Below are 17,187 nucleotides of genomic sequence, written 5' to 3'. Positions count from 1 at the left end.
GTGACACTAAAGATTCAGTCCTACACTTTGCTGAAAGTGTGAGTAAGACGCTTGATAACTAACTTTTAAGTGCAGCTTTCAGCGAAGAATTTCTTTACTCATAAGTCAACTCTTAACAGACTTCTTAGGAGTAATTCTAAGACGCTTGATAAATACGGCCCCAGATCTTTATGCTCTAATATCGATCTTCAAATAAAAATATTGATACTTTTGATACTTTAGCTCAAACTTTTTCCACCAAGGGCCAGATACTGAAAAGTCAAAGTAAGCGGGGGCCATGTTGATATTTTTTTAATTAGAAAAATGCTACAAACAGATATTGTGTCAGCTTTGAACTGTAGGTGACTAAGTATATTATTACTAATTACTAGTTAGAACATTTCAACTTTTCCCTTTTTTTTTGTGCTGTTTTTTCGTACATTTTTACTTTTATTTTTCACCATGTAAGTAAAGAATTTAAAAAATAATAATACGATTGTTTAACTACATAACCTCATGTATTCTGGCTGTACGAACATTTTAATTTCAGTCACACATTTAACAGAGTTTATTATGGTTGTTGGAATTTTTGAAATGTATTTATAAGTTAGTATTATTTTATTTTTTTAATTAACTTACTGGGCTTTGTCTATATTTTAAGTATATTCTATTCTTCTTTTGAGAGCTTCTAATATTTTAGATCAGGGGTGCCTAAACTTTTTCCACCAAAGGCCATAGACTGAAAAGTCATGTCATGTCATATAAATATATATTAGAGATGCGCGGTTTGCGGGCACAACCGCGGAGTCCGCGGATTATCTGCGGATCGGGCGGATGAAATAAAAAAAAATTAGATTTTATCCGCGGGTCGGGTCGGGTCGGGTGGTTGAAATAAAAAAAAAAAAAGATTTTAAATAGATTCAGGCGGGTGGCAGTTAAACCAATTCGGAAATATATATACATAGTTAAATGTTGTTACCCACATACGAAAAACGAGCAGGCACCTGCAGCATATGCCACAACAGAAGAAAAAAAAAAAAAGAGATGGACACTTTTACGGAGCGGAGAAGGGACGCCTCGCCGGGGTCCGGGACTGAGGCCTCTTCCCCCGAGAGGGCCCCACCGGGAGCCGTAGCTGAGGCGATCCGCGAGAAGGGCCCGACGCACGTCCAGGGTCACCACCGCGCCCACCGCACCGACACCCCGCCTCGTCCGCCTTCGCCGCGGCCGGCGTCACGCGCAGCAGGTAAGCAGCTTACCTAACCGCCACCCCCGTGGCCGGGGGCTCGTAACAGGGGTCACTCCGCGCGCTCCGCCCGCGCAGCTTACCTGCCCGCCACCCCTGTTACCGGGGGCGCGTAACAGGGGTCACTCCGCGCGCAGTGCGCTCACGAAAGGGGTGGGGCTCACCCTGGTTGATATAGACAGCAGCTAGGACGGTGGCCATGGAAGTCGGAACCCGCTAAGGAGTGTGTAACAACCCACCTGCCGAATCAACTAGCCCTGAAAATGGATGGCGCTGGAGCGTCGGGCCCATATACCCGGCCGTCGCCGGCAGCGAGACGCGCTTGGAGGTGCGCTCAGCGCGGCTCCCATATGATTGCGCACTGGTGTGCGTCTGGGTCGTGACAGCGTGGCACGCGAATGTCTGTGCTGCATTGGATCAGTCTCCTTTCTTTAACAGGCAAAAGCTCTATGACCTCACTAATGCCTTGCATCGTCTATATTAGATATATAACAACGGGCGGATGGCGGGCGGATGCGGTTCTGATCAAATGTTAGATCGGGTGGATTGTGGATGGTTGACGACTTTCTGATGCGGTTGCGGATGAAATAATTGCCTATCCGCGCATCTCTAATATATATACATATATATACATATACATATATATACATATATATACATATACATATATATATATATACATATATATACATATACATATATATATATATACATATATATACATATATATAAATATATATATATATATATATATATACATATATATATATATATACATATACATATATATATATACATATACATATATATATATATACATATACATACATATATATATACATATACATATATATACATATATATACATATATATATATATATATATATATATATATATATATATATATATATATATATATACAGTATATACATACAAAACATGTTTTCAGTTATTTTACCTTTTTTTGTGAAGTACATACTCCACATGTGTTCATTCATAGTTTTGATGCCTTCAGTGACAATCTACAATGTAAATAGTCATGAAAATAAAGAAAACACATTGAATAACACGGTGTGTCCAAACTTTTGACCTGTACTGTATATACATATATACATGTATATATCTATAGATGTATGTATATGAACATGTGTGTATATATATATATATATATATATATATATATATATATATATATATATATATACACATGTTCATATACATACATCTATAGATATATACATGTATATATCTATATCTATATATATATATATGTATAGATATATACATGTATATCTAAATATATATACATATATATATACACATGTATATCTATATATATATATATATACTGTATATATATATATAGATAGATACATGCATATATATATATATATATATATATATATATATATATATATATATATATATATATATATATATATATATATATATATAGATATACATGTATATATGTATATATATAGATATATATATTCAAAGACAAAACTTTATGTTATAGGTGACTAAGTGTATTTATTTTTTTTAATGTCATCTTTTTCTCATTACATTCCGATGTTTGCTCTTTTTTCTTACATTTTTACTGTTGTTGTTTTTTTAGGTATGTTAATATTTCAAGATTCACAACCTTTTAATTTCAGCAGACACATTAGGTATATTTGCACAAAGTATCGGTATCACCGATCCCAGCCTGAATTTGACTTGGTATCGGATGGGAAAGATAAATCATTGGTATCGCACATCACTACTTGTCTGAGGCTGCTTTTGTGCTTTTTAGACGTCACCTGTTTCGCCTTGCTCGACAACGTTCACTCCGTATCCCCCGCTGAGCCCGGTTGGAACGTGTCTGACTGCTACGAGTCCGACAACACAACTGCCCCAGGGCATGGGTTTACCACGCAGCATGTCACAAACAGAGAATGGAGATCGAGGTAATGCATTCATTCAGCCAAAGTTGTTTGTTGGCTTGAAAGGGAGTATAGTCACAACAAATACAGGCAAACAATTTCCAAGGTTGTAAATGCCTCCTATCAGTGGTTGTCAATATTATCTGTCATGCCCCCCTAAAGGAACAACACTTTTCCACCTCCTTCAAAATAAAATACCATGCTTATTCATTTATATGTGTCAAGCTATAGTTGTTGACGATCTTATTTCCCTTGAAGACATACATCATGTAATATACTGGTCATTACCTACAGTAGTCTTGGTAAACCCAAGAGCTATGGACACTGGAACCTCGATTTACAAACTAAATGTTTTTTTGAACATGGTTTGTAAATCGAAAGGTTTGTATAGTGAAGCAGAGGTCCCCATAAAAGACAATGTAAACATGAATAACTGGTTCTCCTCGACAAAAGTCCTTATTTGCATACTTTGAAATGTATGTATATATATAGTACAGACCAACAGTTTGGACACACCTTCTCCTCATTCCATACGTTTTCTTTATTTCCATGACTATTTACATTGTAGATTGTCACTGAAGGCATCAAAACTATGAATGAACACATGTGGAGTTATGTACTTAACAAAAAAAGATGAAATAACTGAAAACATGTTTTATATTCTAGTTTCTTCAAAATAGCCACCCTTTACTCCGATTAGTTTTTTGCACTCTTGGCATTCTCTCGATGACCTTCAAGAGGTGGTCACCTGAAATGGTTTTCACTTCACAGATGTCCTTGAAGCTCAACGAGAGAATGCCAAGAGTGTGCAAAGCAGTATTTAGAGCAAAGGGTGGTTATTTTGAAGAAACTGGAATATAAAACATGTTTTCAGTTATTTCACCTTTTTTTGTTAAGTACATAACTCCACATGTGTTCATTCATAGTTTTGATGCCTTCAGTGACAATCTACAATGTAAACAGTCATGAAAATAAAGAAAACCCCATTGAATGAGGAGGTGTGTCCAAACTTTTGGCCTGTACTGTATATCAAACAAACATAACAAGGAGGTAAAGGATCAACAATGTCTATTATCAAAACAACAACGGCAAGACGAACTGTCATTGGGTGCACACACCAAAGTGCCTTTGGTGCTCTCAAAAACGTTAACAACCATGTTGCTACAATAATCATAAAAAAAAGTCAAATCCTCTTTACCTTGCTGTCAGCGGCTGTTGGTGGCAGGGTGTTACTGCTCAAAAGAAGAGTCATATTCTTCCGGGGTTTCCTCTACTCACCACGTCTAAGTCCACAGCGATTCCCTCCTTCCTTCCAGGCTGGTTTGTTTTTTGAACCGATATTGAGTAAGAAAAATAGACAAAACTTGGTGAATGGCGAAAAAAGAAACATACGCTGAAGCACTGGGAAGTGGCGACCGAGTGGTGGACGTAACATAGAGGGCAAAATACAGGAAGTGACGTCGCCAAAATGCCTGCAACCTAAGGCTTCCAGCTGCACACAAAATGAATGAATGAAGCGTTTGCACACAAACGCATATTTGGCTCGATCTAAAGGTTTGTAGACTGAAAAGCTCGCAAAGAAGGGATTCGTAAACCAAGGTGCACTGTTACTGGTCAGACTGGCAATTTGGGCACTGCTACCACCTAGAGGGAGGTTTGTGTATTGTTCAAGCATGAATAAAGACAGTAATACTGCAAGTACCTCTGACACCTCACTACGCCCTCCACTCTCAAAAATAATGGTACTGTATATGAAAAGAACATTTCTGTACCTGTAGAAAGATTTTTGAACAATGTTTTCTAAAAAGTAGAAAATTAGTATTTAAGAGGTCAGAAGTACACCTGTATACTACCAATTTGGTGATATAAAGTACACATTTGTAGCATTTTAACCTAACCTAACCCTAATAGAGTACCTACACCGGGGGTGGGCAATTAATTTTTACCGGGGGCCGCATGAGCAACCCGAGCACTGCTGGAGGGCCACACCGACAATATTTCAATTAAATTTTGCTCAAATTATTTTTGATATACCGTAAGATAAATAATAATAATAATAATAATAATAATAATTTCATTTAACCTAACTTAACTTTATACAAAAGCAGATTTCTTTTGATGGTTTTATTTTTAACACTGTCTTACACAACACTTCCTGATGTATAATACAATGCAAAAATGTCAATTTCTGTCACTTTATCCTGCATCCTCTTTAAAAGTCCAACATTTTTCCCCGTCAGACTTGGACAACCATCTGTTGTCGCACCTGCCAGCTTGTCCCATTTCAGTCCTAACATGTCCAAACACGCATTTACCTATGTGAACAAGTCATTACCTGTGGTTGTCTCTTTAATTGACTGCATGGCTGCCAGCTCCTCCGTGATTTGAAAGTCGGCAGTTATCCCACGTAAGAAGATGAGCAACTGGGTGGTGTCACGTACATCGCAGCTCTCATCCAAAGCCAGCGAAAAACAGTCAAAGTCGACCGTTCTGTTCTTCAGCTGATGCTTCAAGTTTCCAGCGATGGTCTCAACCCGCCTCGTTACAGTGCGTCGGGAGAGTGACACGTTCTCAAATGTGCCCCTCTTCTCCGGGGCATATCAGCGCAACAGAGTCCAATAAGCACTCCTTAATAAACTCTGCGTTATAAAACACCTTACTTTTTCTGGCGATTTTGTGAGAAATGACGAAACTTGTCCTGACAGCTGCATCTCTGGAGGTATGAAATTTGGCAAAAAGTCCTTGTTCGGTTTGCAGTTTTACTATCAACGCATCAACCTCCCTTGTGCGCGCTTCATCAGACAGATTCCGGTATTTTTCCTCGTGCTTCGTCGTGTAGTGGCGATTCAAATTATATTCTTTAAACACAGCAACCTGTGTACCACAAATTAAGCAAGATAGTAGTAAATCTATTAGAAGAAGACAGCCTGTCCTTTCCTTTAACTTGGGCACACACATCTATACCTTTGGCAGTTTTAGGCCAGTAATTTTCAGGCGTTATCTCCCCCTCTGAGACACTTACTTAATGTATTGCCTTCATTATAGCACTTACATAAGGCTTTTAACTTTTTGCGGACCTAGACATGTTAGTGTTTTGTATTTTTGGTCCAATATGGCTCTTTCAACAGGTTGGGTTGCCGACCCCTGGGTTAGGGGTTGTAACCTTTGTACTTTCCTGGTACAAAAAGATCAGGTACACAAATCGACCTGGACTGAAGGGTACACAAATGTCTGTCAAAAAGGTACACCTCCAGCAATGTACCTTTGTAGATAAACATTTTTTTTAATTCTCCTATCACGCCACTCAGGCAAATCATATCGTTGATGTAGATGCCCATATTTGCTGTACAGATTTACTGTGGTGTGGGATACTTCTCTTGTTGCCTTATTTGTATTTGACTTTAGTGATTGGCTTTATATTAATAATTGGCGCAGCCAGACCGGGGCAGGAGGGGCTAGAAAGAGAAAAAAAAGCGGGGATAAGACAGAGACAACAACAACAGAACAAAATCAACAAATATGACATGTACAAATAGGATAGTAAAAGTGATAGCAAATAAGCAGTTAGTGAAGTAAATATTAAAAACACAGAAATGACAATGACCATTATTACACGACAAATGGAGCAATACAAATACCAATAGAAATAACACTATTGATAATGAATAATAATAATAATAATTACCTCTATAATCAACAATACAATTGTTTCAAAAGCAACAATATATATATATGTATAATGATAACTTGAAATACAAAAGAAAGCAGATAAATGGAGGGGAAGAAAGAGAAGCAAACTGTATTAAACTTGTAGATTGTTATAGTAACAATAGGTTAAGCTTTGTCAGTGTGCTGTGTTTTCCCCAGTTTTCCTCAAGGGGAACAACGTTAATATATGTTTGATGATAACTTGAAATACAAAAGAAAGCAGATAAATGGAGGGGAAGAAAGAGAAGCAAACAGTATTAACCTTGTAGATTGTTATAGTAACAATAGGTTAAGCTTTGTCAGTGTGCTGTGTTTTCCCCAGTTTTCCTCAAGGGGAACAACGTTAATATATGTTTGATGAAACGTGATTATATGCATGAGTGTATGTATGCATATGTGCTTGTGTATGTACAGTATGTGTATGTATATGTATGTTTGGATGGTGCCATTTTTTGAGTGTGTAGGGTGCCTACCCCGCTATTTGAGAGGCACGCCTATAGGCTGTACTCAAAATGCTTCGTAGGACATGCCAGGGTAAGTTTTAAATAACATTAGACAAATTGTCAATGACTTATGACTGGCCTCAAATGATCCGAGCTTTTGCCATGCAGGACAAACCTGCACTCTCTTGTAGTGACGTGCGGGTCGATACGGAAATATCCATACCGTCACCAATACCAAATCTGGATGTTTTAATATTGATTCTCAAATCAAATTATCGATACTATTGATATTTTAGTTCAGGGGTGTGTAAACTTTTTTCACCAAGGGCCACACACTGAAAAGTCAAATAAAAAAATAAAAAAAATGCTAAAAACATTGTGTCAGCTTTGTATTATAGGTGACTAAGTATATTTCTATTAATTATTAGAAGATTTATTTTCGATACATACCGATTTTTTGCTCCCCCCCATGTAATATATAATAACAATACGAATTTGTAACTGCATAACAGTGTGTCAAAAATGTTTCCTGTACGACTGTAATAACTTTGTTTATATTTTAAGTATACATTTTATTTTATTTTGAGAGTTTCTAATACTTTAGATCAGGGGTTTCTTAACTTTTTCCAACAAGGACCGCATACGAAAAAAAAATTAAAATGTTTTTTAGTCCTAAAAACAGATATTTAATATCTATTTAAACACAAAAAATTGTGTTTTAGGTGAATAAGTATATTATTATTATTTCAAATATTCAGCTTTTTCCTTTTACATTCCGATTTTTCCTCTTTTTTCTCACATTTTTACCCGTTCTGTTGTTTTAGATAGATGTTATTATTTGAAAATACACAACTTTTCTAATTTTAGCAGACACGTTAGGTATATTTCCTCAAAGTATCGGTATCATCGACACCAGCCTGAATTTCACTTGGCATTTGGATCGGAAAGAAAATCAGTGGTATCGCGCATCACTACACTCCATACTGGTTTGCATGTGCATGCAAATGATTTTGCAAATCACTTTGTGTCTTTGTGCAGTCCTGATAATGAATGACGAGCTTCTCCAAAAGATGGCAGAAAAAAGAGGCTCCATGCGACCCCCTCTTTTGGTGCCTCGTTCCGCGGATACTTTTCTTCCCCTGAACTACCACTCCCCACCTGCTGAGGTGACGGCCTGGCTCACTGCGAAGGGCTTCAGTCAGCCGTAAGTTGCTACTCATTGTGTAAAAAAAAATCATTCTAAGCAAATGAGAATCAAAGAAGAGGCCGTAAGGACAAGCGGTAGTAAATGGATGGATGGATGGATTTGGTCATTCCTATTTTGTGCACAACATTGCCCCCTAATGCCAGAACTTAGTTACAACAAATGTACACATTCTAATGGAGGAATTCTGTGCTACACACATACTCAAAAAATTTAATTTCTAAATTTTTAAAGGCGTAGATCAACCGGTAAATTGTATCGATCCGTTGTGGTGAAGAAGGAGCTGAGCCGGAAGGCAAAGCTCTTAATTTACCGGTTGATCTACGTTCCCATCCTCACCTACGGTCATGAGCTTTGGGTTATGACCGAAAGGACAAGATCACGGGTACAGGCGGCCGAAATGAGTTTCCTCCGCCGGGTGGCGGGTCTCTCCCTTAGAGATAGGGTGAGAAGCTCTGCCATCCGGGGGGAGCTCAAAGTAAAGCCACTGCTCCTCCACATCGAGAGGATCCAGAAGAGGTGGTTCGGGCATCTGGTCAGGATGCCACCCGAACGCCTCCCTCGGAAGGTGTTTAGGGCACGTCCAACCGGTAGGAGGCCACGGGGAAGACCCAGGACACGTTGGGAAGACTATGTCTCCCGGCTGGCCTGGGAACGCCTCGGGATCCCCCGGGAGGAGCTGGACGAAGTGGCTGGGGAGAGGAAAGTCTGGGCTTCCCTACTTAGGCTGCTGCCCCCGCGACCCGACCTCGGAAAAGCGGAAGAAGATGGATGGATGGATGGATGAATTTTTAAAGGCTTCTAACAATTTCCCCTCAATATCGCGCCCCAGGATGGCAATAAAAATAAACAGCTGGAAAGATATGAAAAATACATTTGAAAGATTGCATGCTATTGCTTCAAGGAAACAAGTTTCTCTTTTCTTCCTCTGTTAGGACGGTCCAGAGCCTGGGCATTTTAACCGCGGCGCAGCTTTTTTCCCTGAACAAGGAGGAACTCCGTCAGGTGTCCCATGAGGAAGGTGTCAGGGTTTACAGCCAGATTATGGTGCAGAAGGCCCTTCTTGAGGTTTGTTACTCTCGATATTTGTATTGTGTGACTCATGATGGCCATTATGGAGACACTCTCCTTTAGGGACATCAATCTACAAGTAACTTTTAAGGTAAGGCTTGACAGGTTTTGGGTTGTAGATCAAGTCTGGGCAAATTTGTGTCTTTATGTTAGTATTATGTTCTTTCTTTGGACCGCATTGTGGGTACACACTTTCATTTGGGGACATCAATCGACGTATGTCCTCATTAAGTAGAGCCATTTAAGGTAAGGGTTGACATGTTTTGTGTTAGAGATCAAGGCGTGGCACTCTGGGAAACTTTGTGTCTTTAGGTTTGTATTTTTGTATCTTTGTTTGGACCACATTGTGGACTAGTGGGAACACACTTCCATTTCGGGACAAACATCTCCAGGGCATTTTCCTCCTAATGTAGTTAATAAAAATCAACCCATTCTGTCTCTAAAGCAGTGGTTCTTAACCTTGTTGGAGGTACCAAACCCCACCAGTTTCAGATGCGCATTCACCGAACCCTTCTTTAGTGAAAAATAAAATGTTTTTTTTTTTAAATTCTAGACAAAGTTATGTTTTTGGTAACACTTTAGTATGGGGAACATATTCTAAGTAACAAAGACTTAATTTAGAGTTTTTTGGACACTAGAAGAACATATTTTAAGTAACAAAGACTTAATTTAGAGTTATTTGGTTAGGGTTAAGGTTAGAGGGTTAGGGTTATAATAAGGCCATGCCGAATAAGGCATTAATAAGTACTTAATAATGACTAGTTAAGAGCCAATATGTTACTAATTTGCATGTTAATAAGCAACTAGTTAATGGTGAATATGTTCCCCATACTAAAGTGTTACCATGTTTTATTACTGGTGCACAAAATGAACCGTGCATGAACATCACCTTGTTCAAAGAACAAAACCAACACAGTGCATAAACTCACAACAAATTACACACCTGCAAATCAGTCTGACTTCTGCTGTTGCCTTATCTATAATACGCCGATAGGGAGAAGTTTTTATTTACACGATGAGTCGGGTGTGTCTTGACCTCCGCCGAACCCCTGAGCCCGACTCACCGAACCCCTTGGGTTCGATCGAACCCAGGTTAAGAACCACTGCTCTAAAGGTTTCCTTTAATGCAATATTGAATTTTTAATGATATTCTAACAGGAACAAGTTTTCTTAACCTGTCTTTGATCACCAAACGTGGGAAAAAATGATCATCTCTGTCACTTGTTTGCTACAATTGTGAGAGAAAATGCGTTCAAATGGTCGCTTTTGAAGTTCCACGCTGTCAAAAACCTCTTTTCTCGTGTACATAATCCCGCTTCCGACCCGCACCTATGGCTAATTGAGCCTGTCCGGAATGTCCATTTTAAGTACATACATGTAAATGTTATAGTTCAAGGTTTGTCAATATCTTCTGGGAAATATTGTCCACTGTGCGTATGTGTATCTAGTTTTGTTTGACTCTGCATGTTTACTAGGCCAGTTTGTTTACCCAACCTTGACCTATGTAAATTGGCCCCTTAATGACCTACTTTCATTGCCTTCAATATTTAACCTATAACTCTCGTTAGAAATACATTGCAGGCTGTAACATCTTGCTATCCCTTTCTGCTGCCTTCAGGATGTGCGAAAAGCCTCAGAATTGGAGAAAGTGATGGAGAAGCAAAAGTTGAAGATCGGCATGACAGAGTGAAACTGTGAATTAAATGGACTTTTTGCATGCAGGGAAGTAACTGTAAATGTGAACCATTTAATTACATGTATAGTACCGTAATGTATATGATGTGCAGCTGATCTGACAAATGGTTCACTTTGGATTTTTATACAAGTACAGTAAACCCTTGTTTATTGCTGTTAATTGGTTGAAGGTTTGACCATAGTAAATCAATGTACTATGGTCCTAGTTTTGTGTTTTACTTTACTATAAGTAGTCCCGTCATCCTTTATTCAAGCAACATATATGACTGCTAATGGTTTTGATAGTGATATGATACAGACTGAGCCACTATATAAACCCACATAAATGTGCATTCTGAAGAGGAGTCAGCTGCTGATTTTTTATTGAAAACTGATGCTTGCATTTTCAAAGCTAATAAAGTTAATGAACTGTTGTCATTTATATTGAAGATTTACAACAAACAGACAATGTTGAATTATTGAATTCCAATGTGTGCATTTTTGTATCTTATTGAAACTTACAGTAAACATTTTTTGCACATGACGATTACAACAAAGCGCACCATAAGGACTTAATTTATACAACAATAACAATTCCTATGTAGCTCTAACTATTATTTTAAAGTCACCAAATAAAAAACATTTACAGTAAATGATTCCTTGAGGCATCCACTAAATAATTTGGGTTTTATGTTTTTTTTACTCAAAGCACCACAAATATTTTCAAGTTAAAATGACTGAGATTACAGTAAAAAAAGTCAAGGTATTTTAAAATGTTTCTGCTTTCCTCTGGAAGATATAGCAGAAGTAGAAATAGAGAACATTAAAAAACATTGCAGAAATATAATTTATTTTGTTCTAAAATTTAACTGCTTAAGTTTATATGCTTCCTGAATCTCAACAAAGTTCCTGTCAGAAGTTTCCATTCACTCACCATGGGAATGACTGTCATGTCAATTATGGGCCTGGACTTTCACATTGTTGTAAGTATTGGTCGATCTAACAAGTGCTGACACACACAAAATGCAGTTTGGTGACAGAACAAACCATTCAACTGAACACCATGTTGCCATCTAATTCAGATAATACAAAATTAATCTGGACAAAGGGGGTGTAGTCGGAGCCAATTCTCTAGATTTAAGTAAAACCTTTGACAGAATGAATCCTTAACCTTACAAGATGCAAACTATCCACAAATACCAAACTATTACCTCTAAGAGCTCTTAGCATGGGTGTGCCACAAAGTTCCATTTTAGGTCCACTGCTCTTCACCGTGTTTATTAATGACCTTCCTTCCATCAGTTTGTGACAGTGACGTAACCATTCAGATGTATGCATCCATACACATGGAAAAGACTAAACAAGTGGCTAACAAGCTAACGTGTAATCGAAAAGGTGGAAAATGGTTGAATGAACCTCACCCTGAACACCAACAAAACGGCAACAATGCATTTTTCCATCAAACCAAAACACATGCATTATATAAGGAGTCAGTTAACGGAACATATATTGATAATGTCACAGAGTTTAAGTATCTTGGTGTTACATTAGATCCCACACTTAACTTAAAAAAAACACAAAACAGATGAGTTGCACCCTGAAATACAATACAACACTGCACATTCTCATTCACTCCCCAGGCGTCTTAACTTATTTTGAATGTCATGGTATCGCATTTTATTACTCCATATCATGCTGGTCATTAGCAAAAAACACAACTTTGAAACCACTACAATCCTTGTACAAACAAGCCCTGAAGTCCTGGACAAGAAGAAACCAAGTGTGTCAGCATTCATGTTTCTTTTTTGTGTTTTATAGTCTGCGCTTTAAAGTGGAACTGCACTTTTTTGGGAATTTTGCCTACCCTTCACAATCATTATAAGAGACAAGAACACGCATGTCTTTTTTTTTTAATGATTTTAAAGATGAGAAAAAAACGCTTGAAAGAGGCAGGTAATGGGAGTCACCGTTGTAGCCTTCAAAGCCCTCTAAAACAACTTCAAAACCCTCATCAACATTTTATATACACAGTGCAAGTATATATGTAGTAACTAAAACATTCATAACAATATGTACGGTAATATGTATCGTATTTTGATCATTTTAATCATTTCCGGGACTGATTTATTCCACGCATTGATGTCAGTTCCCATAGCAGCGCATGTCTGATTTCTGGCAACAACTTGTGTTCCTACTTCCGGAATCAAACACGAGTGTTTTCTAATCATGGCAGACTTGGTAACAGACAACAAAGATGACTATTTTTGTACATATGAGGATTCACAACCTTGTACTTTTGAAGCTAAATATACTGCTGCTTTTAGAAGCCAGCACAAAGGAAGAGTGAGACATTGGAGCAGCCGGGAGAGGGAGATGAAAGCGATTTTGACGCTATTTTGAACTTGTAGCCAAGCTATTTCGACATAAATGGATTGCTTACCCCAAATCAACAGGAAACGTCCCCGGCCAGCTGGACCACACCAATTATAAATATCCATCATGATACATGTAGCACGCCATGTGTGTCATTACAACTACAGTACATACAGAAATGTGGGCTAATACTTTACAGATACTATAATATGATTGTTCATTTTTTTTCCGTCACTACAAATTAGTGTCTTATTGCACTGTTGTGCATTACAAACCCAGAAGTATTTCATGTTCTTGTAGAAGCCAGCTTATCTCTTGCCGTAGCTAGCTTTTATGGCTAATACCAAACAAAGCACTACGATAGAAAAAAAGTTCCTCAGTGTTCGCTCTTACAATAACAATATCGCTACAGCTTGGTTATTACATGGGTTACGGAACATAAATGAAGTACTGTTGACGGTTTTTGAATGCATTTGTAAAGTGATTTAGAGGTGGAATTGATTGCTCATATTAGCTGCATTGCTAGACACCTAAAACAAGCCAATTTTTATGTTAGAAAGTCGAAAATAACCCCAACCTTTTTGTCTTCTTGTGTCTCATGATTGTGAACGAGAGGCAAAATTCCAAAAAAAGTGCACTTTCCCTTTAAGTATGTGTGTTTCTAAAGTGTAAATTATTTTGCCTGCTACATGGACTACAGATTTAAATTAGTGAGAAGACTATAATCTGGTACAGAGCCTCTTTACCTTGCGTCTAATGCTTTCATTGCATGGTCCCTGTAAAAAAACATGTAGTTTTAGACCTAGATTCTACTGTCATTATTGCAGTAAATAGGGGTTGGCCTTGTCAAGTTAAAAGACAATCTGGAACCTTCAGCACCACGTTTTACATGACTAATGTCACTGTATTTCTGTATGTATCATGTTACACTAGATTCTGTGTACTTCGTTTTTGTTATCATTCAATCAAACAGTTCAAATAAGTCATTAGAGGCCCAAAAAATACATTCAAGCCCAGAATGAGTACAAGTTTGACTGAACTGTATGCAAATAAAATAATTCTGACATATAGGTGATTGCAGAAAGCTGCAATCAATCACCACTGCCTTTATGTAACATACACATTTTGCCATGATAAGAATGTTAAACCTGTTTAAGTGTAGTTGTTCATGTCATTTAAATTACACAATTATTTGTTTCCTGAGCTGAATGATGCAAGGATTAATACTGAGCAGGGTTTTCAGGCTCGCGGTTCGAGGACCGTTTTTCAACTAGCAGCAAGAGAAGAGGTAGCATCACTGATCCTCACTGCTCAGCATCTTCACTCCTCACAGGTGATAGTCTGGTCCCAACATTCCCACTTTAGGAGCTCCTTTCCTTGAAACCACAGCTGAATCTCTCTCTCAGCTCCCTCCAGGGAATCGCTGGCATGGACCACATTCCTTGAAATCACAACACATCATTATTCCTCAGCGAGATAGCAGATCTGCTCGCAAAAAAAACAAAAACCGGATCCGGTTCTGAACTCTTACCTACTGACATGAAGGCTAAAATCTCCCCTGACTGTTCCTGCTTGGGCAGTAGAAGGATTGGTGGGTCCCACCATCACACGTGATGCCTGCACCACATTGTGACCTTCCCATACCTAAACACAGGGCAATAGAATTTTAAGCCCAACAATTCACAGTGTGAGGTAGCGAGTAGCAGATTTATAGGATAATCATTAGGGTAATAATAAAAATATAAGGTTCTGGATCATATTTTGCCAAAGTAATTGTTTTTGGCTCTAACAAAGTCTGCTTGATTAGCATTGTTGTTGATGGGGAAGGGGTCTGTGGTTCCTGACGCGACATCACAGACCACGCGACTGGTTTTCTCATTAACTTTTAACATTTCTCAGGACTCTTTGTGAGATTTATACAATTTTGATCATATCTATTTATTCGCTAACTTTTGAAGTCTTTTGGTGTCAAATCAGATATATATAATAATAACTTCAATATAGAGGCAACTTGTTTTTTCACTCTACTGGTAATTAAAGACCTATTCATCATCTAAAATGAGTGTCAACAAGCTCTCACCATGACAACCACAGGAGCAGAGGTCATGTACTGCACCAGACTGGGGTAGAAAGCTTTCTGTGTCAGTTGACAATAGTGCTGAGACAGCAGCTCCTCTGACACCTTCCCAACACACATATACAAGCATTTAAAAACACCTTACAGCACAAACATCACTGCCCACGGATGGTGGAATACATACTTGTAACATTTTCAGGCCCACCAGCTTGAAGCCCCTTTGCTCAAAACGACGAATGATCTGTCCCACAAGGCGACGCTGGACGCCGTCTGGTTTAACAGCAACGAGCGTCCGCTCCTTGACATCTCGGAGGCCTGATGACACACAAAGACATTATCTAGGACAGTTTTGGAAGAAAAAAAAAGACTTCACTACACATCATGAAATAAAAACTGGAACTGTTTCAACTATTACATTTATTTTTTTCTGCAGCGAATAGGCTTACCCAGCACAATGTCGCTGTTAAAATTTGACTATAATGCAGGGTTTCCCCTACATTGCCATAATACCTGAGGCTGTGGGGCGTGGTCACAATGACATCATCATATATTTTCCTATAATGATATGATTTTCCTTAAAAAGGCTAACGCTTTATACAAATATATAAAATCAAATCTGTGTTATCAATAATTAGTATTAACATACACTTTTTTAAATTATATAGTTTTGCTATATTTGCAATTGTTGCTGCTTGTTATACAATGTACTTTGTTGAGAATTGTTCAAATGTCGAGAGACTTTTTGTGATTTTTTATTCATTAAAAATGACTTGCAACAAATGTAGTATCTTTTTGTGGGTATATTATAGACTGCACTCGTGTTTACAGACTCTACTTCTGTCCCTGCGAGCTGCAGCGAGCATTACATCACACTTGCTTTGCACTGCTGCTCAACTGTCCTCTTAATATTTGCACAATTTATAGATCGCTGTCTGCGGGTGTATCTGGGACACTAATTAAAGTTATGTCCATATCGCAGACATGCTGAATACGCTCTAGACATACATATATATATATATATATATATATATATATAGACATATATGTATATATATATATATTATATCACATATATATATATATATATAATGTATATATATATATACAAACCCCGTTTCCATATGAGTTGGGACATTGTGTTAGATGTAAATATAAACGGAATACAATGATTTGCAAATAATTTTCAACCCATATTCAGTTGAATATGCTACAAAGACAACATATTTGATGTTCAAACTGATAAACTTTTTTTTTTTTGCAAATAATCATTAACTTTAGAATTTGATGCCAGCAACACGTGACAAAGAAGTTGGGAAAGGTGGCAATAAATACTGATAAAGTTGAGGAATGCTCATCAAACACTTATTTGGATCATCTCACAGGTGTGCAGGCTAATTTGGAACAGGTGGGTGCCATGATTGGGTATAAAAACAGCTTTCCAAAAAATGCTCAGTCTTTCACAAGAAAGGATGGGGCGAGGTACACT

The 17,187-nt window shown here is 37.9% G+C and overlaps 2 protein-coding genes across 4 annotated transcripts in view; one reads left to right on the top strand and one right to left on the bottom strand.

Annotated features, from left to right (window-relative positions):
• The window catches only part of eps8l1a (EPS8 signaling adaptor L1a), a 43,590-nt gene extending 31,694 nt beyond the window's left edge, over positions 1 to 11,896 (top strand). For all 3 annotated transcript variants that reach the window (XM_061974034.2, XM_061974033.2, XM_061974032.2), the window contains 4 exons: positions 3,022 to 3,175; positions 8,341 to 8,506; positions 9,442 to 9,574; positions 11,196 to 11,896. In XM_061974034.2, coding sequence (XP_061830018.2) covers positions 3,022 to 3,175; positions 8,341 to 8,506; positions 9,442 to 9,574; positions 11,196 to 11,267 — 525 coding nt within the window. In that variant the 3' untranslated portion in view covers positions 11,268 to 11,896. The remainder of the gene's footprint in view (positions 1 to 3,021; positions 3,176 to 8,340; positions 8,507 to 9,441; positions 9,575 to 11,195) is intronic.
• Positions 11,897 to 12,760: 864 nt separating this feature from the next.
• The window catches only part of nme4 (NME/NM23 nucleoside diphosphate kinase 4), a 10,745-nt gene continuing 6,318 nt past the window's right edge, over positions 12,761 to 17,187 (bottom strand). Inside the window, exons 2-5 of the mRNA XM_061974036.2 lie at positions 15,886 to 16,016; positions 15,705 to 15,806; positions 15,156 to 15,268; positions 12,761 to 15,065 (exon numbers count right to left, since the gene is read on the bottom strand). Of these exons, the coding sequence (XP_061830020.2) occupies positions 14,945 to 15,065; positions 15,156 to 15,268; positions 15,705 to 15,806; positions 15,886 to 16,016 (467 nt within the window). The 3' untranslated portion in view covers positions 12,761 to 14,944. The remainder of the gene's footprint in view (positions 15,066 to 15,155; positions 15,269 to 15,704; positions 15,807 to 15,885; positions 16,017 to 17,187) is intronic.

The sequence above is a fragment of the Nerophis lumbriciformis genome, linkage group LG22 (genome assembly GCF_033978685.3).
Source record: "Nerophis lumbriciformis linkage group LG22, RoL_Nlum_v2.1, whole genome shotgun sequence".
Classification (NCBI taxonomy): domain Eukaryota; kingdom Metazoa; phylum Chordata; class Actinopteri; order Syngnathiformes; family Syngnathidae; genus Nerophis; species Nerophis lumbriciformis.
This window is presented reverse-complemented; position numbering and strand designations above follow the sequence as displayed.